This window comes from Lampris incognitus, chromosome 13 (assembly GCF_029633865.1).
Source record: "Lampris incognitus isolate fLamInc1 chromosome 13, fLamInc1.hap2, whole genome shotgun sequence".
NCBI classification, from domain to species: domain Eukaryota; kingdom Metazoa; phylum Chordata; class Actinopteri; order Lampriformes; family Lampridae; genus Lampris; species Lampris incognitus.
Window position 1 is genome coordinate 29,250,690 of NC_079223.1, and position 27,766 is coordinate 29,278,455.

General features: G+C 43.1%; 3 protein-coding genes across 4 annotated transcripts in view; 1 reads left to right on the plus strand and 2 right to left on the minus strand.

Moving 5' to 3' along the window:
* Positions 1 to 1,776, minus strand: part of ugp2b (UDP-glucose pyrophosphorylase 2b) — a 73,239-nt gene extending 71,463 nt beyond the window's left edge. The window contains exon 1 of one of the 2 annotated variants that reach the window (XM_056291802.1): positions 1,698 to 1,776. Coding sequence is in view for 1 of the 2 variants with exons in the window: in XM_056291801.1 (XP_056147776.1) it covers positions 708 to 726 (19 nt within the window). In the remaining variant the exon portion in view is untranslated. Of the gene's footprint in view, positions 1 to 707; positions 1,062 to 1,697 lie in introns of those variants that run through there. The other variant, XM_056291801.1, reaches the window with a different exon arrangement.
* An 813-nt stretch (positions 1,777 to 2,589) lies between these two features.
* LOC130122786 (malate dehydrogenase, cytoplasmic-like) lies at positions 2,590 to 10,375 on the minus strand. The gene is made up of 9 exons (XM_056291805.1): positions 10,313 to 10,375; positions 9,494 to 9,592; positions 8,748 to 8,844; positions 6,028 to 6,203; positions 5,397 to 5,519; positions 4,946 to 5,122; positions 4,366 to 4,479; positions 3,837 to 3,926; positions 2,590 to 3,099 (listed from the first exon to the last, which is right to left on the minus strand). Exons 1-9 carry the CDS (start codon positions 10,319 to 10,321, stop codon positions 2,977 to 2,979), a joined length of 1,008 nt encoding a protein of 335 aa, XP_056147780.1. The 5' UTR covers positions 10,322 to 10,375; the 3' UTR covers positions 2,590 to 2,976.
* Positions 10,376 to 10,828: 453 nt separating this feature from the next.
* The window catches only part of wdpcp (WD repeat containing planar cell polarity effector), a 114,978-nt gene continuing 98,040 nt past the window's right edge, over positions 10,829 to 27,766 (plus strand). Inside the window, 2 exon segments of the mRNA XM_056292139.1 lie at positions 10,829 to 10,944; positions 13,034 to 13,146. The gene's annotated coding sequence lies outside the window, so the exon portion shown is untranslated.

A 27,766-nucleotide genomic window follows, 5' to 3' on the forward strand; every position in this document is an offset into this window, starting at 1 on the left:
AGTCAAACAGCAAAGGTCCGAGGCAGATTCAAACCCAGAATGCTGCGATCACACCCGAATCAACATGGATCGGCCCAGCAGCCCTAGTAAGACCTGGTCAGAGCAGGGAATAGGTTTACATCCAAGGTGTCTCCAAACTTTCAACTGTCATCATCAGAGTGGGAAATGAACATCCACGAGATTACTTGGGGATCTAGCTGACCCCCAAGAAGTCTCGTTAACTGGCAAACCAGTGGAAACGGCTGGTTACCCAAGAGCACCATTTTCTAACTATGTTGTTATCAGTTAGACTGCACTTTTTGGTGAAAATTAACCAAGTGTGGACGACAGGAACAGGATGCACGCTGTAAACGTTACGTCAGTGGCAACAGCCCGAGAGCTGCCGGGATGGATCCTTATCAACCAGTAGAGGATATCTAACAACAAATGTTCCAAAGTACAGATAGATGTTGACTGACAGATATGCTAAAAAGAAAGGGTGTTAAAATAAACTAGGAAAGTAACTTAGACCTGGAACAGGCTGGCTATATATGTATACAGTAGCCCACACTTTATATTGTGCAGTATCGCACAGACATTGGGCCTCTGTTGGAAAAACGAAACAAGGCTGGAATCAGGGGTTTCCTTTACTTTTAAACCACACAAGCCCGCAAGTCATCACATTTAGGAGGATAAGACTATAAATGCCATTTTGCAACACCACTTACCTTCAACATAAACTGCCATGTTTTAGAAGTCCCGATATTCAGATAGTAATCTAATTATGTCTATCTAATGAACAAAACTAGAATAAAATAAAAAAGAAAGAAAGAAAAACACCAGAGCTGGTACGAAATATAAGTAACGCAAAACTTAAGTATCACGAACTACACACGTTCCTAGCAAGTTTTGCTGGGGTCAACTCCCAAATGGTCATTCATTCCTGTGAAGTCCTGCACCGAGGATAGAACCATCGCCTCAAACAGTAAAACATCCTCGCCTTCTGTCGTTTAAGTTAACAGCCAAAAATGAAGTGCATTCACTCCATCACCTTGATCCGTCTGGATACGGGCCAGTCCCTACTACACTGAGCCGTATCAGAACAAGTCGTTTTTTTATTTATTTTTTTTACTTTATAGCCTTAGTGGTCTGCCTCTCCTCCCAGATCGAACCACGTCACGGGTTTTTATTTGTCTCCAACTTCTACTCAATCTTTTGCCTCGCCCCCTCATTCATGTATCCGCCACGCATGCCATTGACACGGTGTTTTTAAATACCACAGTGTGGGGTTTGGGGTTGCACACGCTTGATTTCCAACCATGCATCGGCGCTCTTATTGTATGCGCATAACCCGACTGATCAGCAATTTAGCAGAATGCAGACTGCGGAAAAAACGACAGATATCGCCAAGAAACATTGCAGTGGGGTTTTTTTGCGCTTTACATACAAAATCAGATTCAAATGCGTTGCAACTCTTGGGGGTCAACAGCAGAAGAGTAAAAACAGCGTGTCGTTGACATTAAATGGACGAATGATCGTTTTCAATAAGCGTGGCGTGGCGTTGTACCAGTCGAGGAAAGCACACAACAGTAACCGTGAGATTATCCCACCACGTATTTGTTAAATGGAGAATGTTAGACAGGCAAGTCAATGACAGACAGCGAATTTACCCACCAACTCATCACTTATTGCAAATTTTGCTTTAGCGATTTTCTTACTGTGTGACTGTAGGATGCTGGCGGAAGAAAAGTCGAGGGGGCGGCCTGGTGTTGGTCTGATGACCACAAACCCCGGAGACCCGACCAGAAAAAAAATGATTTACAGATTTTTAATGTTAAAGTTTTCTGTTTGTGCTAAACATAATCCCATTTTTAAAAAATCGTTTGTCAATAAAAAGGTAGCTCATTGACTTCGCTATACGACTTGTTAAAGGGAATATACACCGAAATGACGAATGGGAAGCTCGCGCGAGTGCGCCAGCCAATAAAAACGCTGCTTTGCATCACAGTGCAAGGAACCGGACCAACAAGTTTTTGCCACGTCCGGAGCGACGACGTAGTATATCTCGCCACTTCCGGGTTGGTATCGCTGAAAATACAAGTACGGCGCAAGAAATCGGTCGAAACACAAAGCCGAATTGAGATCAGGATCAACTAGGTCAATTTATTAACATCGGTTGTTTTGGCGGACAGTCGCGCCGTCATTTTTCAGAGAAAACGTAAACTATATGTGTGAATCGGGTTCGTACGCGAACAATTTGGAGGCTTGTGTAAACCTGATTTAAGACGATAAACCAAGCATAACGCCTCACGTTAGCAGGTTACTATTAGCATTCCGTGTCAAGTATATCTGGCTACAGGCAGCCAGGAAGGGGATTATCGCTTCCGTATCCCCATGTACTAGTAAATCCCACATGCTTTCAAAAATCCTGTTTATGACTGGGTCTTAACATGAGTGTTCAAACGTACGTTGCATAAAGCGCCCCTGACGTTGAGGTGATTGCTACCACCGTGTGGCAGAATTGTGTCATTGTGACTGATAACCACAATCAATGCCGTTGACAAAACCTTGCAGCATATGCACTAGATATACATAATGCCTGACGATGTATTTTCTTACACACTTTGCCTTTATTTAACTTGGTAATGTAAACCCATCTAAAACCAACATGACTAAAAATGACTAAATATTATGTTTTGACCTTGAAAGTTTAACCGTCTCAGTGATTGTAGACAGCGCGTTGCCATTGACTACTTGTAACAATCCTCCATTTTTTTTTTTGTTTTTGTTATTGTTGAAGTAATGCCCCCCTTCAGTAAGGGTTCAGTTAAACACAGTTTGTGACAAATTTCACTAGACTTACACTCATACTCACACACACACACACACACACACATAGACACAAACAGAAAACTGCAGAGAGGGTGGAGTGGTTTCTCATAGGCGTGCGTTTGGAGGTTCAGCGTTGGGCTTGTCGGTCGGCCCCATTGAGTTTAGTCAAGCACTCAGAAAGTCCACAGCTGTGTCTCTCTCCTCTATCAGCTCTGAAGCTGTGGCGTCCATCTTCTGTCTGGAGAAGTCGTTTATAGCCAGGCCATCAACAATCTTCCAGGACTTGTCCTGAGGAAACAAAAAAATTATTTGTTGTAGTTAATATTTGATGTAACACTTAAAAGCAGAGCTTACAAAATGTATTTAAAAAAAGTAATTTGAAATGTTAGTAAAATACCTTGGAGACAAAATGAGAGAAAGAAAAAGAAAATACATTATAAAAATGCAAGATTATCAAGATAGAAATATCAAAACAACACAAATCTGTAAGTTTGAAGGATGATGCTGTATTAGGGGGCTCAGGTTGCCCTGGCAGCACATTTTCATACTCTGGGGACACTGATGGAAAAAAAAAATCATGCTACACTCATACTCATTAGAAATAAAGTGCGTTGTGTAGCTAGGGGTGAGACATAGCAATGCTTTAAAACTGATCAGTCTAATCTTGAAATCGGCAACTAATGTAGCACCTATAAAGTGGGCATATATGACCTCTCCATTTTCCACCAGTTATAATCCCGGCTGCAGCATTCTGTAGGAAATTGAGTGCATTTTGTACTATCTCCTGCCTATATAGAGTGAACATAAAGTGAGGTTCCATCTCCTCATTATGATTTGATTCAAAAGAGAAAGCAACTCGTTTTACACGGCTCTAAAAAGACTACAGACACTGTCTTTTTCAAAGTACTGCTTGCTGTCCACACCCTACTGTGAATAAAAAATAAGCAGTGTTATTTTTTATTGCTTGAGAGTGGAATAGTATGAGCATGTGTTGTCGCAGTTAAGCCCCTTCAGGCTTGTCATACCTTGATCTGGACAGGGAATGAGTAGACAAGGTTTTCAGGGATGCCATAGGGATTTCCAGAGGAGAAGACGCCCATAGAGATGTATTCTCCCTAAATGACAAGGAGGGGGAAAAAAATTACTAACTGCCCTCTGGTGCCTAGAGACAAACACCATACAACTAGGTTGTTTGTCTCTAGGCAAACGGCCTAGAGACAAACGGCCACTTACTCATTTACTTACTTACAACTAAATGATAAGTTATGTCTACATTTTTCACAAACATCATTAGGACTGTATATGTTTAAATTCAGTGTTTGGAGTTGGTACTGGAATTGAAAAAGTTGTGTTGGTGCATCTTGAATCCACTTTGTCTCAGGATTGTACTGCATGCATTCTTTCCCATGAATAGAGTCTGCTCACATGTTAAGGAGCAACAGTGTACAGCTAAAAGAAGTCGGGCATTCCACATTATTTGTTCCAGCTTAGCCAACATATAGCCAGTCCTTCCTTGATAAAGGGCAGTAAGGAGGTATTGGCCTTGTTGCTCACCTCAAGAGTGCCTGACCAAATGTCCCTCATGTGGTCACAGATGGCCTTGGCTGCAGACATGGCACTGGACAGCTTCCTGGCCTTAATGACTGCAGCTCCCCTCAGCTGTACTGTCTGGAAAACAGGAAGAGTGGATCAGCAAAAGTGAAAAATGGGGAAATTGTGAACATGAGAAGAAGAAATGAAGCACTTTCTGGCTCAACAAACTGATTATTTGGCACTTTTAAAAAAAACATGATTTCCACAGCTAATGCATTCACAAATTGTACAGTTTTCACGATCAACATTTATTGGTCGCTCAGCTGAAATGTAACAATGCTTGTTGAAAATTTGGATTTGAAGGTCTTAAGTGTTATTTTGACTGGCTACAACTGTCAATTGGGACTTCGCCAATTAAGAAAGTTGTTTATTTAGATTGCTATTTCTTCATAATTAACCATCAGTGTCATGAACAATCAGTTTTCACACATTTCATGCCTTTTTTTCCCCCAAATTTTCCACAACTACAGTAACCCAGGGAGGAACATAATGGAGCAATGTCCCTCAAACTGATAAGTGACAGTGAATGACATCAACTCACAGAGATGAACTCTCCTTTGAGCCACTCATCGTCCTTGACGGCATCAAAGCAGGCAAGGTCACTGCCGCCCTTGTTGACCTTGCAGTGGTGAACGTCGGGGTACTGGGTAGAAGAGTGATTTCCCCAAATTATCACATTCTTCACATGGGTGGCAGGCACACCACAGCGCATTGCCACCTGCAAAATCAAAGTGAGAGACACAAAGGCCAGGATTGATAATAAACATGTTAGTGAAAGTAATGGAATGAGTGGGTGTCTGATTATTTGAACCCTCGGCAAGTGACTCCAATAACTCCAATAAGCAAATGCAAGCTTCTGGGTCACTTGTATACCAAGGAGCAGCCAATGCAGCTTGCTTGCCCTCCTCTTCATAGGAGGCATATCTTGGTCATGGTCCCTGTGGCACCCACGTGGAAGCACATAAATATAAATAGACAACAAAGTCACACACCTGAGCACGAGCCCTGTTATGGTCCAGACGAGTGAGACAAGAGAAGTTTTCTTTGGGGATGGAGGGAGCAGACATTGCCGCAATCAGACAGTTAGTGTTGGCGGGATTTCCCACAACCAGCACCTGAAAACACATACAAACAATACACCTGAGATGTAAATTATAAATGATCTAAATCAAAGCCTGAATCATTGCCAGTAAGACAGAATGCTGCTGTTGCTCATTGTGGTTTGATAGATAAAAGAGAAAAATCACAGTCTGTTGACAGTCAAATTTCTAGCTTGATTAAGAGCAATGCTTTAGCCATGGGATATATGACGATGACCCATTATGGTGCTTATTATTGTTTTGCAGCAAATGCATATATTTTTTCACAAGCCCTTTAAAGAGAGCACACAACCACCCATCAAGTTGCCCATCAAGATCAACAACTGAACGTAGATGCCCATTGCAATTTTCTACAGCAAAATCTAGCTTGTCATTGCAATTCATCTTAGAATAGTGCCAGAAAAGATAGTCCTTGAGAACGTCTAAGAGGGCTTACTCTTTTCTCTAATTAAGTGGCTTTTTGTTTACGTACAGCTGTAGAACTATACCCACAGAGTTTGAAAAGCAGAGCCTGAGTCTTTACCTTGACATTTTTTTTAGCGTATTTATCCAGGGCAGCTCCTTGACATTTGAAGATGGCCACATTGGCTTTCAGCAGGTCCTTCCTCTCCATTCCCTCCCTCCTGGGCATTGATCCCACCAAGATGGCAGCATCAAGGTCCTTGAACGCCACCTCTTCCTTGTCAGTAGGGATGACCTCTGTAGGAGGGGACAGTGAGTCAGTGGTGTTAATATAACACAATACATGGAATGTGCAGTGGTATAGGTTCTTGGGCCCTGCAATACACATTTTCACAATTTCCCCTGATGTACATTTTCAAATACATCAGGTTGGTTTCTTGTCATTTTTTTAAATTTTGAGTGAAAAAAACTCAAGTCATGGTGTATACATTCCACCTCTGTGACCAAAATTTGCTTGTCAATTTCATTCCATTATCCAAACCGCTTATCCTGCTCAGGGTCGTGGGGATGCTGGAGCCTATCCCAGCAGTCATTTGGCGGCAGGCGGGGAGACACCCTGGACAGGCCACCAGTCCATCACAGGGTCCACACACACACACACACACACACACACACACACACACACACACACACACACACCTAGGGACAATTTAGTACGGCCGATTCACCTGACCTACATGTCTTTGGACTGTGGAAGGAAGAAACCGGAGCACCCGGAGGAAACCCACGCAGACACAGGGAGAACATGCAAACCCCACATAGAGGATGACCCGGGACGACCCCCAAGGTTGGACTACCCAGGGCTCGAACCCAGGACCCTCCTGCTGCAAGGTGACCATGCCAACCACTGCACCACCGTGCCGCCCTACATACATATATACATACATATATATCAATGAATAAAATGTATAGTCATTTCAATGACCAAATACAGCGAATACATTTTAAGTTGAAGGTCGTATTTAATACACAGGGCACAGATACATATACAGTAATAAATTTAGCAATTACAATTTCCATTGTCAATGTGAGATGTCCAACAAAATTTGTCCGTCAATGAGAAGATGAGACACCCAAATTGATGGATGCAGTGGAGTACGGAGTACTGCTCCACAAACCTTCAATTTGAAGAGTCATCAGAGGAAAATTTGCTTTTTTTCTGTGAGAAACAGGAACCCTCATTCCCATGGCTGCAGCAGCAGCAGCAGCAGCAATAACAACAACAGGATTCCCACTCTTTTTTTTTAAATTTGCTTGTCAGATTTTTCTTTGCTTTTTTGAGATTTTTCTTTGCTTTGTGAGATCAAAATTTGCTTGCGAGATCATAAATTTGCAAATTTCCCCAAACTTCATGATTTTTATTATCCGTGGTTTTCAATATATAGTTCTTGTAAAGGTCCAATTCCAATATTTCTAGATCTGTGTCAGAGCCCCATTGATCTATATAATAGTGATACAATAGGGTCTTAAGGAAACAATAGAATTAGATTCAAACTCCATTTGAAAATCCTGATGTTTACTTGATAAAGAAACAAAAAAATAAATTTTCAACCACTTTCAACTTTTCAAACACTGAAATACCTGAACAGAGTTTTGTAAACTAAGTTGACAACTTCATTAAAAACAAAATAAAACAAATCAAAACTATGAATGGTCACTTGACATGCAAACAAGAAGTCACAAAGTGCATTTTCTGACAGTTTCCTTGATGAAAATCATCCAACAGTCAGTGTTCTGTTTTAAGTTTAATTGTGTTGTGCAAATAGTTTTACGCACTTGTTAAACACAAGTCTTCCTGTACAGTTAAGTACCCATACAGTTAAATACTTCAAATTCTCCAACACTTCTGTAAATTAGCAGGTCAACTTCAAGAGTCATGTAACTCCAGTCATGTCTAACCACATACTAATGTAATTATCACATTTCCAAATTGTTATTCTGATTCACAGCTTTCCAAAAAGTGTTTCACAAGGCATATTCCTTTCAACACTATACATACCTAACATATAAAACAGATCTTTTGGAGGGGGACCACATGTGCAACCAGTATTGGGCCATATTGGCTCTGTGCAAAGAACATTGTCTTTGCCGCACTGTCAGTTAATACAGGGGCCTCTCACAGCCCCAGTCCAAACAAAGCAAAGGACGGCGCCATTTCAAAGGAAAATCCCAGGTCACAATGCAGATGGAACGTGGTGGCGCCTCACGACTAAAGCTGTGACATTGGTTACTGTAACAAGACAAAGACTGAAAACCTATATGAAATATAACAACAGTCTCCTTCATTTCAAAGGGTGTGGGCTCAGAATGTCATGTTTTTCTCTGTGATCAAGTACATGGATGGATTGACAAAAAGAGTTGGTCAGTTTCTGTTAACAACCAAGCCATTTCACTCACAAGACATGCATAACGGTTGCCCTGTATGGCTATGTGGGACGTGGCACTAACACTGCCAGAGTTGGGGGTTCCAATCTCACTTGGGCGACCCATGTTAAAAATAAATCCACCCACAATACGATAAAATACTTTAGATGGAGGAACTTGCCAAAATGCTTGTGCTATAACTTGCTATAATATCAGATTCTCTCATCAAAGTTAATGCTGGCTTGATGACAATCAAATCTGAAACCGTTGTAAATAAAGAGCACAATTCCCAAAAAGTGTATGCAGTACATGCTGATGCGACAATAGCAGATAGAGTATGTATGGTGGGATTGCGTAGGCATGTGTTCCCTTTCCCCTAGATGTTTGCTCATGCATGATGAATAACATCATAGTTACCTCTTAGAAGTGGAAGGGCACAGTCCTGTAGCTCCATGACAACACCCTCCAGGACTGGCAACATGGGCGCAATGTCCAGTAGGAGAAGTGAGATTGGCTGACAGGGGGTAAATGTGGAGGAAGGAGGAGAAAAGGAGGAGAAAAGGAGGTAGGGATTGTGAGATAAATGAGATGAGGGATGAGGCATGCTGCAATGAACTACAGGAATACAACTCAAAATGATTTATAATATCACGTATACATGATATGACATGACAATGGTTGACTATGGGGGCTGAGAACAGAGTAAGACAGACTAAATATGTATTTCACAAGCAAAATAGATCACTGCACACAAGGTAAATGCAATTTTGCCCTTTATGTTGAGATGATGTAAACCAGCTAATGCCATCCACTGAAAAGATGCAATTTGCTTAGGCATTGGCCTGCACTGTAGCAAACTACAAAATGTGAAATGCTCTTGAAATGCTCAAGATCCATTTCATTGCCTTCAAGGACAAACCAGGCTCTGTTTAAATATGTATTTGTTTGATTCTGTGAGTGATCCACATGTGAAATCTGATCAACCCCCAAAGTGACTATGTTTGTTCAATGATATTCCCACCTATGAAGTGGCAAACTGGGGACGGCCATAGTTGTTTTATTGGGATTGTCGCAGTCTTACACATGTCTCCTAAGGCTACATTTAAACCTACTAATTAGATAAAGCACAGTCTGCTACGCAAGTAAACAAAGCCCTTCTTTACCTGATCTCTGCCAAAGACATCTCCCTTGGCAATGCTGAACAGCAGGGAGTAGGCAATCTGCCCAGCAGCACCGGTCACCAGAACTCTAATAGGCTCAGCCTGCAAGATATATGACAAAGGAAGCCAGTGTCAGTATTTTCTACAATTAATTTCCACCGTTAGGACGCATACAATTAGACAGTTCAATGATCGTACACGTGGGGTTGAGCCTATTATGGTCGGCAAGATCTATAAATACACGGTCTCAGCGGTGGTGAGTTCAAAAATAGTGCACTAGGCATACTTGACATCAACATCACACAACACGTCAAAAATATCTTCAAATTACTTATAATTTGCACACTTCATTCATTACCAAATACTGACTCTTTCACAACTCAAAACAATACAATCAAATTAATATAGAATGGATCGACGAAGTCACATTTTTTGGCTAAGACAACTTCCTGCCACTCGAAGAACCTGTTGAACTCTAGCTAGCGATCGGACAATTTTAACACGGCTTACACATAAAACTGAAAAGAAAACTGGCAGGGGCAGTGAGTAAGAAAATTAAATGTGTTAGGTTTCAGGTTTTAAACAACCAAACTGCCAAATTAAATCAGTTGCCCACGATGTCGTGCCTTGAGACAGGCTGGGTCAGTTTATTGAGGTGAGGGTTTTAACTGGTCTACTGTCCATGTGTTTCATTTGCAACTTGAATGTTCCAACAGAAAATCGTGGTACAAGACTATTAGCTTTTTATCAGTGGGTTCAACTGAAACCGCTAGAATAACTATCGTAAAAAAGACTACATATATTTCTGAAGTATTTACTCACCATGTTCATGTGGTAGTATATATTACAACGCTGCCTCACTCCACAAGCCACTGGTAGGTCACCCCTGACTGAGTCCGTGTAATCACGACACTTGTCACGCTTGAACGGCAGACTGAGGATTCTGGGAAGTGTAGTAGTGCGCTTCGAAGTAACGGAACTAATAATCAAATGCAAAGATAAAATGTTAAACAAAAAGCGAAAACAGATATATAATCATTCAGTAGATTTCGTTGTTACATAATGTGAAGCGTCAGTTAGTTTGCTAACGTGGGCATCCTAAAAGTATGGGTTAGCTAAATGTGGAGACTTTTAGTTGCTTAGCAACCCCCTAACCATAGCGTTTGGTAGTTCAGCCTAGCTTAGTTTAGCTTAGCTTAGTTTTGTTTACAAGCCGGACTGACGCCGAGGGTCTGTTACATGCCATAGTTTCAGATAGCGTTAGCTAAAATTGGTGCAACGAACTGATAAATAATGACGTTTAAGTTAAGTGGCATTCTCAGATGAATTTTATAAAGTGTTGTTAAAATAAAAGCAAAATTGGCAAACGGCTAACGTGGCTCGGCAGCTAGACAAATCACATCTGCAAACTTCGTAACGAAGGAAAGACGGGCACTGTCATCTGAAGTAGTGAGGTAAATATCTGGAATAACTTCAGCTAATTAACCTCTCTCTCTCTCTCTCTCTCTCTCTCTCTCTCTCTCTCTCTCTCTCTCTCTCTCTCTCTCTCTCTCTCTCTCTCTCTGTCCATCGCTGTGTGTGAGAGAGTATAGATTTGGGATGAATACATTATATTCATGTGCAGTGTTTCCCCAAAGTGTGACAAGGCTGTAACTCCTAGAGCTCCTGTTTATTAAATACTACCAGTTGTTTTTTTCTTGAAATCCTGCAATGTTTCTTAACGTTTGAATAAAAAGCCCATCAGAAACACAAGTCATTCTTCAGTATAATCAAAGTAATAATTACGTCGTAAAGGCCATGGCTATTATAGGCTAACTAACTGGGAGACTCTTTTAAGGAAGTGTCAGCATATTGTTGTTCGAGATAGGGATTAGCAAAAACATGTAATTCATGTGCTTCATGCTTCAAGATCCTTTATGTACTGGGACTTTGATCTGTTCTGATTCTCTGTTTTCCAACTTGGAAGGCGTGACATGCTGCGTTCTCCATTCTTGTTTTGGGTGTAGAGGAAGCCTGTGGGAGCTTGGTGTTAAGTGAACTTGGTCATTAATAATTTCATGGCCTCATTACAGGCTCATTACAGAGCCCAAACAAAAAGATAGGAGATTATGTTACGTCTGGTTAACCCTCTGACCATGGCTTCACTTTAGGTAGGCTATCTTGATTGACTAGTGTACAAGTATCTGAATAACACTGTCAAAAATGAGTGCCATCAGCTTGAATTTGTGTTTGTGTGTGTAGTTTTTGGAAATGAAGGGGTATAGGGGTCTTTGGGAAAGACACTGAATCCCAGCCAGGTCTTGTGGAACTGCTCTGTTGCAGACCCTGAGCTTTGACCTCCATTCGAAGTTACCAAAATGTAAAGATCAAAATATTCACCAAAGTTTAGCATTGGCCTTGCAAAACCATATCTCCATCTGCCAGTGACAGCGACCCAGACACCCCCCTAAAAAAGGCTGTGTGTGTGATAGCTTGATTCAGAGTACATAGTGTTTGAAGCAGCTGTCACAGCCTGGCGATGCATCCTCTCAGAGCCTGTTAGATTCATTCCACTCCGTGTGGCATATGCTTGGGTCTGTAAGGGGGTCCAGAACAGGACGAACAGGTGCTTACAGCTGTCTCTGTGTTGGCGGGCACAGCTCTTTGATCGCTCTGTGTGTATTACAGAGACTGAAAGGGGCATTGAATTGAAAGGCCTTACTATCTTTTGAATAATCAATTTTCTCTTGAAGACTGAGCAAACTTTTTTGTTGTTGTTTTTTTTCTTCACTTGCTACAATTAGAGTTTTTGTCCTAATGTAGCGTTTTGCTTGTGGCTGATGCATAGTATTTCCAAGCCATGTAACTTTATCTTATTTGCCAAACATGTATGCCTGAAAACAGAAATGTTTGCTGTCCCAAAGTTGTCAGAATTATGCTGCCTGTGGGAAAATGCAAAGAAGACTTAAAGCATAAGCCACTGAGGGCAACTGAAGAATATACTGTCTTTTTGTTGTTGTTGCAAATATAGGTTTTGATATGCATCACATTCTGTTAGATGTTCAGGTAGATATACTGATGGTGAACTGGACCAATTCACTCTCTACATTTCCCTCTGCATCTGAAACAGTGCTATATTCCAGTCTGTTAGAAGATATACACCTGCAGAGGTGTCTTGAATGTGCACCGCATAATGATAGTATGTCGAGTCCACCGTCTGCCTTGTGTTATGTGTGTGTTCCTGTTGTTCCTGTATCCTGCATATCCCTGTGTACTGTTAAACTTGAAAGTACAGGCAGTCCCCGGATTACGAATGAGTTCCGTTTTTGAGTCTGTTCTTAAACCGAATTTGTATGTAAGTCGGAACAGTTATGTACAGTTCACATCTAGCGTCAATTAGTCAAATGTTTGTTTTAGTATATTATATATATTTTACCTAAAACATCATAAATATAATAATGCAGTAATAATGATAAATGTAACTACAGTACAGTATTTATAACTGAGAGAGAGAATGTGTGTATAGATATAAAAAACATTAAAGAAACGTTTCTTACATTTCAGACTCCCCACCTGCCACTGTCCCCGGAGCGGGTCACGAGTCGCGACTGGCGGAGGCCGGGTGCTTGACGCCAGAAACGAGAGCCTGCTTGAGGCTCACCTCCCTGCCTCACTGGGTAAGTGGAAAAAGAGCATTTCACCTCTCTATGAATGCTTTTTTATTTCCACTTTCGTTTCAATTGTGATCATTTTCCTTTTCTTTGATGCATCACCATCCCTTGCATCAGATTTACACTTTGAAGCCATGAGTATGAGGGTAAACATGAAAAATTCAAGTCAAAACACAATGCACACAACAACGTTTATGTGATGCGACTTAAAATGGCGACAACGGCGTGGCGTTGTTCTCCCTCAGGCAGACGAACCGCCTAAAATGCGCAGTGTTTTGAGCATCAATGCAAAATAGTCTGTCAATTCTTTAGTATGAACCATTGTGTGTAGCTCAATTTTTTAAAATAATAGGCTTTACAGAGGTCGGTTCATAAGTACAGGTATTCGTAACCCAGGGACTACCGGTACACCAAGTTGGCACCATGCCAGCTTCCTGTCCACTTACTGTATTTAGTGGCAGAACCAAATCAGGTTAAGGTTCTGATTAACGTAAAGTTCTGCAAGGACTGGTAACAGTTTTACCTTATTGGGTTTAACATTTTGGTCAGTTTGTTTCCAGTTTTCTATGCTCCTGAAAATGTTTTAGCAAACTTTAGTGGACAGGATTAGCCAGTTTTACATCACTGCAACAGCAAGCACATGGGTGCAATCAGTTCTAAGAGATGAGATTGTGGCAAATTTATCTTACCTACTAAAACACTTACCATACAATTTGTTTATCAAAGAGCTTATTTGCCAAGAGGTTGCTGTTCATCGTGTCTTTTTTGTTCGTTTTTTTTTTTTGTGGTGCATCGCCACTTTGATTTAGGCCCTGGCCCACCTACCTTTGGTCTAGATGCATGAAGTGGAAGTCAGCCAGAAACTAAAGAAGTCAAATTGTATTTCCTCTCTGAAAATAGATTGTTTAAATGGATTAAGTCATGCCTATACTTGCTTGATTAAAATGTTGTTTGTGTCTGAGATGGTTGTAAGGTCTTGCAGGCACTCTGTAATGCATGCAGTTACATCAATCAGAGTCACCTTAAAAATGCCTTTGGGTTTTTCATTGAGAGACGACCGGTGACAGCTATGAGTTGTTGTTTCAAAGAGTTTGCCCAAATCTTGGCTGTTCTTTGTTGGGTTAAAATCAAGTGTTTATTTTGGTCTCTGGCGGTTGCCCCAGCTGAGTTAACATGAGGTGCTTGTGCAGGAAGAAGGTGCTTGTGCCTACCTTCTTTTCCACAGTCACTGGCCCACTGAATCTCAGGTGTGCTTTGGTAACGTGGTGAGGTATTCTTATCCTAACCCTCTCTCCCTCCTGAAAGAGAGGCGTTAGGCATACTTTTTTCTTGTAAAGTGGAAATCAGAATTAAACCAAAAATGATGCCGGCACACACGAGAAGATCAGTTTGCGATGCTCACCTGATGATCCTCTGCGTGTCTGTTTACATTCGTGATTGTAGGTGTGTGTGTGTGTGTGTGTGTGTGTGTGTGTGTGTGTGTGTGTGTGTGTGTGTGTGTGTGTGGTGTGAAAACAGCATTGTGGGTATTTTGTCACACTTGCTGAGCAAAACTTTGGAACACAAATATACATGAGCACAGATGGAGTTACACACAATCAAAATTGGTACTCACATACTAGGTCTATACTAGTCAGACACATACATTTCCACACAATCTGAACTCCTGAAGCCTGCCGAGATTTATATGCATGCGCACACACACACGCGCGCGCACACACACACGCACACAGACAAGATTAAGACAGATGCACACACAACACACATGCATGCCTGCAGAGTAGACACACTCTCCTTGAGCGCAACATTGCCTGCAAGGATTGTTAAGGCATAATCAACCAAATGCATATACGAACACACACACACACACACACACACACACAAATAGAGCATACACATACAATGTAGTACGCTCAGCAATACCTGGGGCTGCCATGAGGAAATCTTGATAAGTGCGAGTGACAGTATGAGTAGAAATACATCTCTGTCCTCAGCCGTTCCCCTTTTTCTCCCCCCTGACCCTCCTTCCTGTCCTCCATCCACTCCCCCCATCCTTCTTTGTCCCCCTCCTTATTTCACCTCTCTTGCCTTTGCCCCTCTTGTCTCCACCTCCTTTCTCATCTCTTTGTCCACTTAGTTTCTGCTCCACCTTTCACCCTCCCAATCCCCGAGAATACAGTTGAGTGACCCTTATAAGTCAGCACTTTGGCAGACAGAAAGATGACACACACAGACCTCCCTATTGCTCATCCCTTGTCTGCCTCACTAGACCAAGTAGCGCTTCGCATTGCTCCACTAGACTTGATGAGATAGCAAGTGGCTTCTACATGTACACACATAGGTTACACACAGACACACAAATGCTCACATGCACATTTTCTAACCCACACACAAGATCACACACAGCCATGCTGGTAATTATATCATTGTCATTCCTATTCACCATCACAGCAACTCCAGTATCCTCCACTCTAGTTCCATCGTCACTGTATATTGGCTAGCCTGTCTGCAGGCCTATATGGTAGCATAATGTACACCAGCCTAAGACTAGTTGATGAAACTGGATTTGATGCGGTGATTAATGTCCTTTTGTGACTATTGCACGTGTGCAGTAGTCACACTGGAAATGATACAATGTAAAGCTAATCGGGCCCATCTCAGCCATGTTAGGCTAAAACTCTAATTGTTTGATAGAAAACGAAATTAAGCAAGGTCTGTTTTTTATGAGCATATTTGGAGAAAAATGTTCTAGTGCTTCTGACAAATAACATGATTAAGTCTGGCTTAATGTCAACTGCCTTATTTTCCCCTTCTAAGGTCCCCCTCATCATTGCTTGTGTGATTAATTATTTGCAAATGGAGCTTTGAAAGTCAGAGGCTGCACATATATCTGGTGATATTGTGTCACTTTTTATTCTTTAATATTGCATTGTAAAAGAACCAAAAATATTGTAATGTTGGTCATTTTCGATATCGTTCAGCCCTTGTTTGTGGCGCTATGACTGCTGGCCTGCAGTAACTGTATGCGAACACTGGGTGTCATCATATGACTGCTTAACTCTGCTGAGCTGCTGTGGAGACTGTAGAGACGCTTTATTAAGTCGCTGAGAGGTCAGAGGGATGGGCTTGTGACCCAAGGGTCTCTGGCTTAGATTTTTCAATAATGTTTAAGAATCTTAGTCTTTCTCATAAAACACTGCTGATGTGCCCTTGAGCAAAAGCAAGGCTTTACCGCCCTGTGCCTCGGTGGAACTGCTTAGAGGCCATTTATTGAAGCCTGTGGATTCTCTTGGCAGCTCCAAGGTGCAAGTGCATCTGTGTGAATGGCGTGGTGTCATTAAAACCTGTTTTTGGGAGTCCAACATCCTAGAAACCACATCCTCCAAATAACCCTTTGCACATTGCTGAGTTGAGCACTTGTAAATGCGCGGCCTCCAGAAATAGCCTGCGGATCCAGTCGAACTGTTGTGATTGTGTGGCCTGTGACAGTTTTACAACAAGGCCCCAGGGCACGTGAGTGTTTCCAATCTGCCCTGATGTTCCCACTAGTTTCTCTGTGTGAAACCTGAGAAGTGCTTTGGCTCAGGCCAAGTGTCAGCTTGCTCTGGGGAACAAGACATCCAGAGTCCTTCATCAGTAAGAACACAGACCTTACTCTGCAAATACCATAACTAACTTCTTGGCACTGATGCAGAACTATTCAATTAAATCTTATGATACACACACACACACACACACGCCGAGCCCCTCTTCAGTTTGTCATCGAGCAAGCCTCACCCACACTCTGCCAGTCTCTCTCTTCCTTCCCTCTCCCTGAGGTGTTTGCACAGTGAAATGGCCCATGAAATGGGTTTGATGGAATCAAAGCTCCATATTAAGACAAATACATATTTCATGCCTTGGGTTGATGGACTGATTGATGGCGCTATGTCTTCATTTCCTCTGGCTCCCTCTGCCTCTAAAGATCTTTATCAGAAACGCTAATATGGAGGATCATGGCATGGCTTGTCCCAGAGAGGCCAGGAGACAGTGTACTCACTTGTTATTTCTCCATGTTGTGTGTGTGTGTGTGGGGGGGGGGGGGTACCTTTATGCTAGTGTGCAAGAGCGAAAATCTATGCTGATGTCTGTGTGTGTGTGCGTGCACATATGTGTTACGATATCTATGCTTTTTTTGTTGATCAGTATGTATGTTAATAGGGGCATATGTATGTCGGAGTATTGTGTATGTTTGTCCATGGAATTTGGCAGTCCTAAGCTCAGTAAAGCGGCCGTTTTCCACAACCTAGCCTATACCACTAGGGGGCACTAACCTTCCACAAGTCCACAGACCTAAAGGCCCAGTCTGCATTCTCTGCTGTTTACACCGACAAACACGTTTTGTTTATTCGGTTGTATTTTTGAAAATCAGTGAAGAATGACCAAAATATGGCACCAATACTGTGTTCAAACCACTGCCGTTGCTGTGGCAGCACGGTGTAGGGTAGGAATCTCACATCAGGGGCAAAGGTGGCTGATGTTTTGGGGTTGATTTGGGGTTGTTTTTTTTTTTGGTCTTTTTCTGTCGCTGTTATTTCACAGACAGAAAGCAAGCCCGAACACACACACACACACACACACACACACACACACACACACACACATCAAAACACTAACGTTCCCCAAACATCACTGCACCAGCCCCACCTTTCATTAATCTCCACCCTGCCAAATCCATCCAACTGGACCAGCCAACAGCAACTCTCTTCGCAGAGCCTGGCGGTCACACCCCTCTGCACAGTCATAATGGGCCGCAGCATCGTTGGGGAAACGTAGGCCAGCAAAATTCCGGATCTTCCGAGGGGCCCGTCGGTTACCAACAACGCCGCTTATGTTCCTATTTGCCTGCGGCCCCCCCACCATCCCCCACCTCACACACACACACACACCAAGCAACGTGGTTTTGTAGAGGATTAAGACCCATTCCGTGTGGCCTGGGGTCGCACGGCAGATGTCGGCCACGATAGTGCTCGTTGCCGTGCCAACGGCGGGAAAGGCCGCCCGGACAGCGCTAAGCCTGTGTACACGTATAGGAGGGGAGGTGAGGGCGTGAGGGGTGGAGGACCCTGTCACACGGTACGGTAATAGTGGTGGGAAAATTTGTCACCGTGATCACACAGTTATTCCGTCTTTGAGGATCTCACTACACAGAAGAATCATATAAGGCAGGTGTCATGCCTGTGTGTGTGTGTGTGTGTGTGTGTGTGTGTGTGTGTGTGTGTGTGTGTGTGTGTGTGTGTGTGTGTGTGTGTGTGTGTGTTTTCAACAGTTAGTGTATGGTGTTGACATCAGGGCCGGGTGAGTGCAATGGTGTTGATGGCTTAAGCTCCTCTGTATCTGCTCTTACTGTGATGAGCAGATACAGTGGGTATGCAGGTGGGTGGGTGGTTGGGGGGGGGAGGGGTCAGCATTGTCTTTAACAATTGGGTGTGAATGAGCGTTTTCAGTTTGTTTAAGTAAGCTTAACTATCACAGTTTCATTTGTCGTATTTCTAGTATTCTTAATCATTTCAGATTAGTCTCAATCAGTGACAGATGCTGGGAAGTTAACTACAGGAGGGTGGGATGCCATCCGCATTTACAAACCATTCCTCATGGGGACGGAGCAGCAGGTCTGCATCAGTGCAGCTAATATGTAAAGCGACTGAGAATAGCAACATCTGTATGTGCGCATCTTTTCAAAGCAACACAGGGCTTGACGTGTCACAGATCATCTGTGGAAATCCCTTCACCTGTGCATAAACAACAGCTTTCTTTTTTTCAAACCCCCCAGATGATGGGGTTTATGGTGTCGTTCTTTTTAAACTGGTACGCGCTCAAGTGCTCGTCGCGCAGAGCCTGTAATGAAGGAGACTAAATGAACAGCTGGGGCAATGAGTGAAGGTAAACCACGTGAAATTGCACACATGCCACATGTCTCCAGGAGGAATTCTGCATGAACTTGTAGGACGTATATTAAGGAAACTCCTTACATTTTAGTTGTGTGTCCATAGTCTCTGAAAATCAGTGCAGCAGTAGAACATTCTTAAATTCTGAGCATTACAGTGGATCAAGAATTTTTTTCTTGTTTTTCGTGTTAATATTAAGGTGCTCATGGAGCAGTATTTAGTGTAAGGGCCATTTCTTGATTTTCGGCACAATAATGTCTAAAGACAGACAACAGTAGGCATGGTACCTAAACCCTGTGAACTTTGCGTGAATTTTCGGGGCCAGTGTAGTGGCGGGGGGGGGGGTATGGCTGTTTGAAGTGAAAGACGAAACTTTTTTCCTTTGCGTCAGACAGGTCTGACTTCAGGGTAAATGTGTTTAACATGGGGCCCAGCACGGGCCCCTGTGGCACCCCTACCCATGAGGCTCAGTGGAAAGAGGATACAGGGCCTGACAAGACACGACTTGACCCAACAGCACAGGCATGGCCCCGCTATTGTCCTGAATGAACAGCAGAATTCAGAAGCAACGTTTTAGGATTTCCCCTTTGTGTGTGTGTGTGTGTGTGTGTATGAACACATTAGCTTGTGAGTGTGTGGATGTGAGTATGGGTGTGGGCGTGGGTGTGTGTGTGAACAACTATGTCAAAGTCAAATGAATAAGGAACTTCATAGCATCACACTTAGTCAAACCTTGACATAATGAACATTGACATAAGGAGTGTGTGTATCTGTGTGTGTGTGTGTTTTTGTGTCTGTCTGCACATGTTTCTCTCATTGTTTGTGTCCAATCCATAGGTGAGTGCCTTTTATGAGTGTGATTGGTATATGGATGCATATGTCTTTGTGTGCACAAGTGCGTGTCAGTGGGCATCTGTGGTGTGTGTGTGTGTGTGTTAATGTACATAGTGTGTGTTGTGGGATGAAGGCCGTGACACCAGAGTTCTATAATGACTATACAACCTCCAAGGAGGCGTGTTGGGCAGGCCAGCTCTGTTTTCATGCACTGATGGGCAATTGGGCTCTCTGTCAGATGGGGAATGGTCAAGGTGTGTGTGTGTGTGTGTGTGTGTGTGTGTGTGTGTGTGTGTATGTGTGTGTGTGTGTGTGTGTGTGTGTGTGCGCGTGTGTGTGTGTGTGTGTGTGTGTGTGTGTGTGTGTGTGTGTGTGTGTGTAAGGTGAATACAAAGTTTGGGTAAGGTCCAATTACAGGTATGTAATTGCGTGTATGTGTCAATGCTGTTGGGCAGCGTTGAGGCAGAATGCACGTCTGGGTTTTGGTAGTTATGAGTGTCTGAATGTGTGAATGTTGATGGGCGATGGTTAAGTTGGTGTAGCAGCCTGATGTGGTTATATAAGGTATATTGCAAAGAAAATTATTACAGATTACTGTGAAAAAACTTTCTGATACCTGTAGTTCAGTGTGTTGTATGATGTGTTGTAATGAAGTTCTAATCATTCGGATAACTTTCATTATGCACAGCCAACTTTATAAGGGCTTAAGCAACAACAGCAAAACTGATTCTAAATTTTCATTAATCTTTTGATTTTTTTTCCATTAACCAATAAGTAGTTCATCTACAAAATGTCAAAAATAATGTCAAATCAGGGATCAGGAACATTTATTTGTCATTTCATTTCGTTTCCCCCAGCCCACAGCAGTGCAACACAAAGATAAAAACACATATCCAAACTACAAGAACACATACATCGAAACTTAAAAAAAAAAAAAACTACAAAAACACATATCCAATATATGAAAAAAAAATCACTGTCGAAGAGAACGAACGCCAGCCAGGATGACTGTCGGAACTGCCAGTCTGCGTGGGCTAGCAGGTAGCTTAGCCTGCCCCGCTTCCACGTCCTCTCAGACCGTCCTCGGTGCTTCCTCCTCCGGTGCAGCTCCGGGCAGGGCCGTGGTCCCTTGGCCCACTGGACGCAGCAGACATGGCTCCCCCAGCCGATCCAACACCAGCTCTCCCAGCCAGACACCCTTGTCACACCTCCCTGCACTCCACACGACGACACCAAAAACACAGTCAACGCCCGGTTGAGGCAATCGCCAGACCACCGTTGGTGTTATCGGAACTGCCGGTCTGCATTGGCTAGCAGTTAGCTTAGCCTGCCCCGCTTCCGTGTCCTGTCAGACCGCCCTTGGTGCTTCCTCTCTGGGCGCAGCTCCAGGCAGGGCCATGGTCCCTGGGCCCAAAGGATGCAGCAGACCCCGCTGTCCCAGCCGATCCAGCACCAGCTCTCCCAGCCATCAAACGAAGACAACTTAGATGCACATGTGGACAAAGACACTGTGTGGACGGTACTGGGTGAGGCCGCCGCAAACATACGTTCGCACCGCCATCTTCTCACACCGGTACTGGGTGAGGCCGCTGCAAACATGAGTTCGCACCGCCATCTTCCCACACCAGAAGCAGAAAAACTGTACATCAAAATTTTCCTGAGACCTAAGTAACATCATAAAACTGTTTACTTGGTCTGACCAGCAGCTAAATAACCATACATTATTCATTATGTTATGATATGACTTGGAGAAAGGCAAACAAAATCTTAGCATTTGTGAAGCTGTAACCATCAAACAATCACGACTTGGGCGTCTGGGTGGCGTAGCGGTCTATTCCGTTGCTTACCAACACAGGGATCGCCAGTTTGAATCGCCATGTTGCCTCCGGCTTGGTCGGGCGTCCTTACATACACAATCTGCCATGTCTGTGGGTGGGAAGCTGGATGTGGGTATGTGTCCTAGTCGCTACACTAGCGCCTCCTCTGGTCGGTCGGGACACCTGTCCAGGGGGGGACTGGGGGGAATAGCGTGATCCTCCCACACGCTACGTCCCCCTAGCTAAACTCCTCACTGTCAGGTGAAAAGAAGCGGCTGGCGACTCCACATGTACCGGAGGAGGCTGTGGTAGTCTGCAGCCCTCCCCAGATCAACAGAGGGGTTGGAGCAGCGACTGGGATGGCTCGGAAGAGTGGGGTAATTGGCCAAGTACAATTGGGGAGGAAAAAAAAGGGGGAAAAAAAAAACAATCACAGCTTGGTAGTTTTACTGTATGAATTACTAAAATGGTTAATCGGTTACCAGAATTATAATCAATTAATATTTTGTCAGCTCATCAATTAATCAACTAATTGTTTCAGCAATTTTTTTAATAAACTGTAAATCTGAGTGCGACACTCCCCGTGTATGTTTCACACTGGCTGAGAGACACACACGTTCACATTCAGCTGATGCTCCTCTGCAGAGTGACCAAAGTCCAATGGATTCTCGAGTACAACCCTAAAATAAGCTTAAGTTCTTTTAGAGACATAAAAAGGTCAGAGCCACGGTGCTCTGAGGCACGATGAAACAAAATCAATATGATAGATTCAACACACACAACACCTTTAAAATGACCCAAGAAGGATCGTGTATGATAGACAACTGCCAAGCAAAGGCGGCAGGAGCAGGAGAGACAGTAGCAATTTATCCATCCATCCATTTTCCAAACCGCTTATCCTGCTCTCAGGGTTGCGGGGATGCTGGAGCCAGGTGTGGAGACACCCTGGACAGGTCGCTAGTCCATCACAGAGCAATATATTTATCTTTTTTTCTTTTTCTTTTTTGGTTCTTGATGACAGAAGCTAGAAGATTAAGATAAGTCACTAAGGTCCATCTCTGAGGTCACAGAGAAAGGACACACTTCTTGGTCAGAGTGCCATCGACATCCTACTGCTCTTTGCCTTGTCAACTTGTCACGCGGAGAGAGAGACAGATACTGAGCCTACCCACCAAGAGGTGTCCGACATCTGGAAGGTGACAGACGGTGTGTGTGTGTATGTGGGGGTGTGTGTCTGTCTGTCTGTGTGTCTTTGTGTGTGTTTGACAGGGAAATATGACCGTTGAGAAGTCATGGGAGACATTGATTCTGACCTTTCAGTTTATCGGGGTCCTTCTCTCTCTGTGCATCTGACAACAACTTTAAAAGACATTCTCACACCAATCCTTTGACAGGTGTGTGTGTGTGTGTGTGTGTGTGTGTGTGTGTGTGTGTGTGTGTGTGTGTGTAAGCCTGTTTGTTTCTTTTTCTCACCTTATATGTGAGCCTGCACCACATTTTTGTGCGTGCCGCAGTTGCAGAGCCACAAACACACAGTTAAAGCAAGAAAACGTTGTGTGTGAGTGTTTGTATGAGTGTGCACGGTTGCATGTGCATGTGTGTCTGCCTTTTCCTTTGTGTGCCGGTGTATTCATGGGTATAGACGAGCACACCTGCATGTAGGCATATGGCAGTATTCGCGTGCACATGCACATGTATCTTTCCGCCATTTTTATGTTTTTTTGTGCATTGGCGTGTGTATTTGTTTACGTGTTGGGTGTGTGTTTGTGTGCAAGTGGTCAGGAGGTGAGGGGCAAACAACAGGGTACCAAACAGCTTTGAAAGGAGGTAAATCCAATACGGTAAACAAAACCACAGTCGACGTGACACACCTCACCTTGATGGCGACAGGGGACAGGAGCAGGAGGAACTGGGGGGCAGATAGTCTCTGAGAATGTCTTTGAAGTCAGCCAACAATTGAACTGCTGGTTTGGACATATCACTTTCTCAGCCTCGGGCGTACACTGATGAGCCAAAACATTATGACCACTCACAGGTGAACGAATAGTGTTGATCATCTCCAAACAAGGGCACATGTCAAGGTGTGGGTAGATTAGATGGTAAGCAAATTATCAGTTCTCATAGTCAACGTATTGGATGCAGGAGAAATGGGCAGGAGTAAAAGACCTGAGCAACTTTGACAAGGGTCAAATTGTTATGGCTAAACGACTGGGTCAGAGCATCTCTGATATACCAAGGCTTGTGGAGTGCTCCTGATCAGCAGTGGTGAGTACCTACTGACAGTGGTCCAAGGAGGACAAACCTGTGACGCGTGAGAGCAATGAAGGCTATCCCGTCTGGTCCGAACCGACTGAACGTCTACTGTGGCACAAGTCACAGAAAATTTTAATGATGGTTACGGGAGGAATGTGTCAGAACACAGTGCATCGCACCCTGCTGTGTGTGGGGCTGTGTATCCATAGACCGGTCAGAGTGCCCATAATGACCCCTGTCCACCAACGAAAATGCGCCTACAGTGGTTACATGGGCGTCGGAACTGGACCTTGGAGGAGTGTAAGAAGGTTGCCTGGTATGATGAGTCCCGTTGTCTTTTAAATCACGTGGATTGCCATGTACATGTGCGCTGTTTACCTGGGGAAGTGATTGTACCAGGATGCCTTATGGGAAGACGACAAGCTGGTGGAGGGAGTGTGATGCTCTGGACAATTTTCTGCTGGAAAACCCTGGGTCTGGCCATTCATGTGGACGTCAATTTAACACGTGCCACCTGCATACACATCATTGAAGACCAGGTGCACCCCATCATGGCAATGGTATTCCCTGATGGCAGCGCCCTCTATCAGCAGGATAATGCATCCTGCCACACTGTACACATTGTTCAGGAATGGTTTGAGGAACATGATGAAGTGTTCAAGGTGTTGCTCTGACCTCCAAATTCTTCAGATCTCGATCCGATCGAGCATCTGTGGGATGTGCTGGACGGACAAGTCCCATCCATGGCGGTTTCAGCTCACAACTTACAGAACTTGAAGGATCTGCTGCTAATGTTTTGGTGCCAGATACTACAGGGCACCTTCAGGGGTCTCGTAGAGTCCATGCCTCAGCGGCACACGGAAGACCAACAGCATATTATGCAGTTGGTCATAATGCTTTGGCTCATCAGTGTAGCTCTTGGGCATAGGCACCAAGGATTTAATGAGACATTTGCCAAGGCTAGGCCAGTTAGTCAGCTAGGAAGGAAGGGTCTCATGTAATGCCTAGCTAAATTGCCCGGCTGTTTAAGGCCACCACTTCCAAAAAATAACCCAATCAAGTCTTAATTTCAGTAACCTTTTTTTTTGCATCAAATATGTCTTGCTCTTTCTGTCTTTCTGTCTCATTCTGTAAATGTAACTCAGTTTTAATTCAGGGTGCTTTAATGGCATTTTTTTTTTGCATGACAGTGATATTGCTGTAGCCAAAAAGGGGGGAAAAGCCACAAATAACTGAACTTACACAAACAAAAAATGACTACAATACTGATATAGTTTAAAAAAATGCAAACATTTGGTTAATCGATTAAACAATTCAATAATAGAAGAATAAGACAAGTGTTAGTAGAAACAAGACTATTTACATTTTTATTGTCCCTGTCATTGTCCTTCAGGTTGTAACAGGTTAACATACTGTTACATACAATACATACACTACCGTTCAAAAGTTTGGGATCACCCAAACAATTTCGTGTTTTCCATGAAAAGTCACACTTATTCACCACCATATGTTGTGAAATGAATAGAAAATAGAGTCAAGACATTGACAAGGTTAGAAATAATGATTTGTATTTGAAATAAGATTTTTTTTACATCAAACTTTGCTTTCGTCAAAGAATCCTCCATTTGCAGCAATTACAGCATTGCAGACCTTTGGCATTCTAGCTGTTAATTTGTTGAGGTAATCTGGAGAAATTGCACCCCACGCTTCCAGAAGCAGCTCCCACAAGTTGGATTGGTTGGATGGGCACTTCTTTGAGCAGATTGAGTTTCTGGAGCATCACATTTGTGGGGTCAATTAAACGCTCAAAATGGCCAGAAAAAGAGAACTTTCATCTGAAACTCGACAGTCTATTCTTGTTCTTAGAAATGAAGGCTATTCCATGCGAGAAATTGCTAAGAAATTGAAGATTTCCTACACCGGTGTGTACTACTCCCTTCAGAGGACAGCACAAACAGGCTCTAACAGGTACTATTTAATGAAGATGCCAGTTGGGGACCTGTGAGGCGTCTGTTTCTCAAACTAGAGACTCTAATGTACTTATCTTCTTGCTCAGTTGTGCAACGCGGCCTCCCACTTCTTTTTCTACTCTGGTTAGAGCCTGTTTGTGCTGTCCTCTGAAGGGAGTAGTACACACCGGTGTAGGAAATCTTCAATTTCTTAGCAATTTCTCGCATGGAATAGCCTTCATTTCTAAGAACAAGAATAGACTGTCGAGTTTCAGATGAAAGTTCTCTTTTTCTGGCCATTTTGAGCGTTTAATTGACCCCACAAATGTGATGCTCCAGAAACTCAATCTGCTCAAAGAAGTGCCCATCCAACCAATCCAACTTGTGGGAGCTGCTTCTGGAAGCGTGGGGTGCAATTTCTCCAGATTACCTCAACAAATTAACAGCTAGAATGCCAAAGGTCTGCAATGCTGTAATTGCTGCAAATGGAGGATTCTTTGACGAAAGCAAAGTTTGATGTAAAAAAAATCTTATTTCAAATACAAATCATTATTTCTAACCTTGTCAATGTCTTGACTCTATTTTCTATTCATTTCACAACATATGGTGGTGAATAAGTGTGACTTTTCATGGAAAACACAAAATTGTTTGGGTGATCCCAAACTTTTGAACGGTAGTGTACATATATGCATAAATACATACATACACATCTGTCTGTCTGTCTGTTTTCCCTAGTTTACATGTGTATATATCGGTCTATCTCGTCTGCCTTGTATCACAGTAAGGTGTGATTTACAAGATAGAGGAGACAGACAGATAATCAAACGTGTTTTTTTTCAAGCTGTGACTGCACAATCTCTCTCTTCTCTCTCTCTCTCTCTCTCTCTCTCTCTCTCTCTCTCTCTCTCTCTCTCTCTCTCTCTCTCTCTCTCTCTCTCTCTCTCTCTCTCTCTCTCTCTCTCTCTCATTCCTGGTGCTGTTTGTGTTTCTGCTCCAGGCATTGGGTAAATACTTCTGTTGCAGAAGGCTTCCTTTCCTCCATTACCTCCTCTAATGACATTTACACATCTGCTTACAAGAGCCTCCACTCATCTCTCTCTCGCTCTGTCTCGTTCTCACATACACACGCAAACATGCACACACACTAACATGCACAATAGGGATGTATAATTATGATTAAAAGAAATTGTACTAATAATCCTAATTATTATCTTTCTTGATGGTCTTGGGTTGAGTTAAGTCTTTTTGTATGGCTAAATATGGTTTTTGACCGTGGAAACTGCAGATGGGTTGCAGTATACCATTACAAGATTTTACATACACATGCACACGCCCTCCTAGATAGGTGGAATCCTTGAGAGAAACTAAATATCCCATTTAGATAGTGTATAAATGGCCCTTATTGTGGTAATTAGGGTTATAATGGAAATTTATTTAATGCAAAAATAAAAGTCACATAACCTGCAAGTTTGGGTCCACAATACGTTTTGTACCACTCTTGTAACACTTTCAAAACGCTCGGCATATTTTATATTTCAAGGATTGCAGCTTACGCATTTCCTCAGTTCACAAACTGTTACCAGCTTCACAGAACAAATCCTCTCTACTGAAGAAAAATTGAAAGCAATACTGCAGAAAATCGTTTCACTCCATATTGGATGTGGTTCCAACTGTGAAAGTTAACTGTGTAATTGTCCGAATCTCATCTAGTTACACTACTACATTCAGTTACAATAGATGCACACAGGGATGTTACTTGTTGACATTGATGCAGAGACATGTTGACAATTAATAAACAGAATGCATACTTGAACATTTTACAGGGACAACTCGACCTGGTGTAAAG

Excerpts from the sequence above, each read along its gene's own strand:
- LOC130122786 (XM_056291805.1), bottom strand. Across the intron at positions 4,480-4,945 it reads TCAAAGGAGAGTTCATCTCT|ACAGTACAGCTGAGGGGAGC; the intron begins GTGAGTTGATGT and ends CCTGTTTTCCAG. Across the intron at positions 3,100-3,836 it reads CATTCCCTGTCCAGATCAAG|GACAAGTCCTGGAAGATTGT; the intron begins GTATGACAAGCC and ends TTGTTTCCTCAG.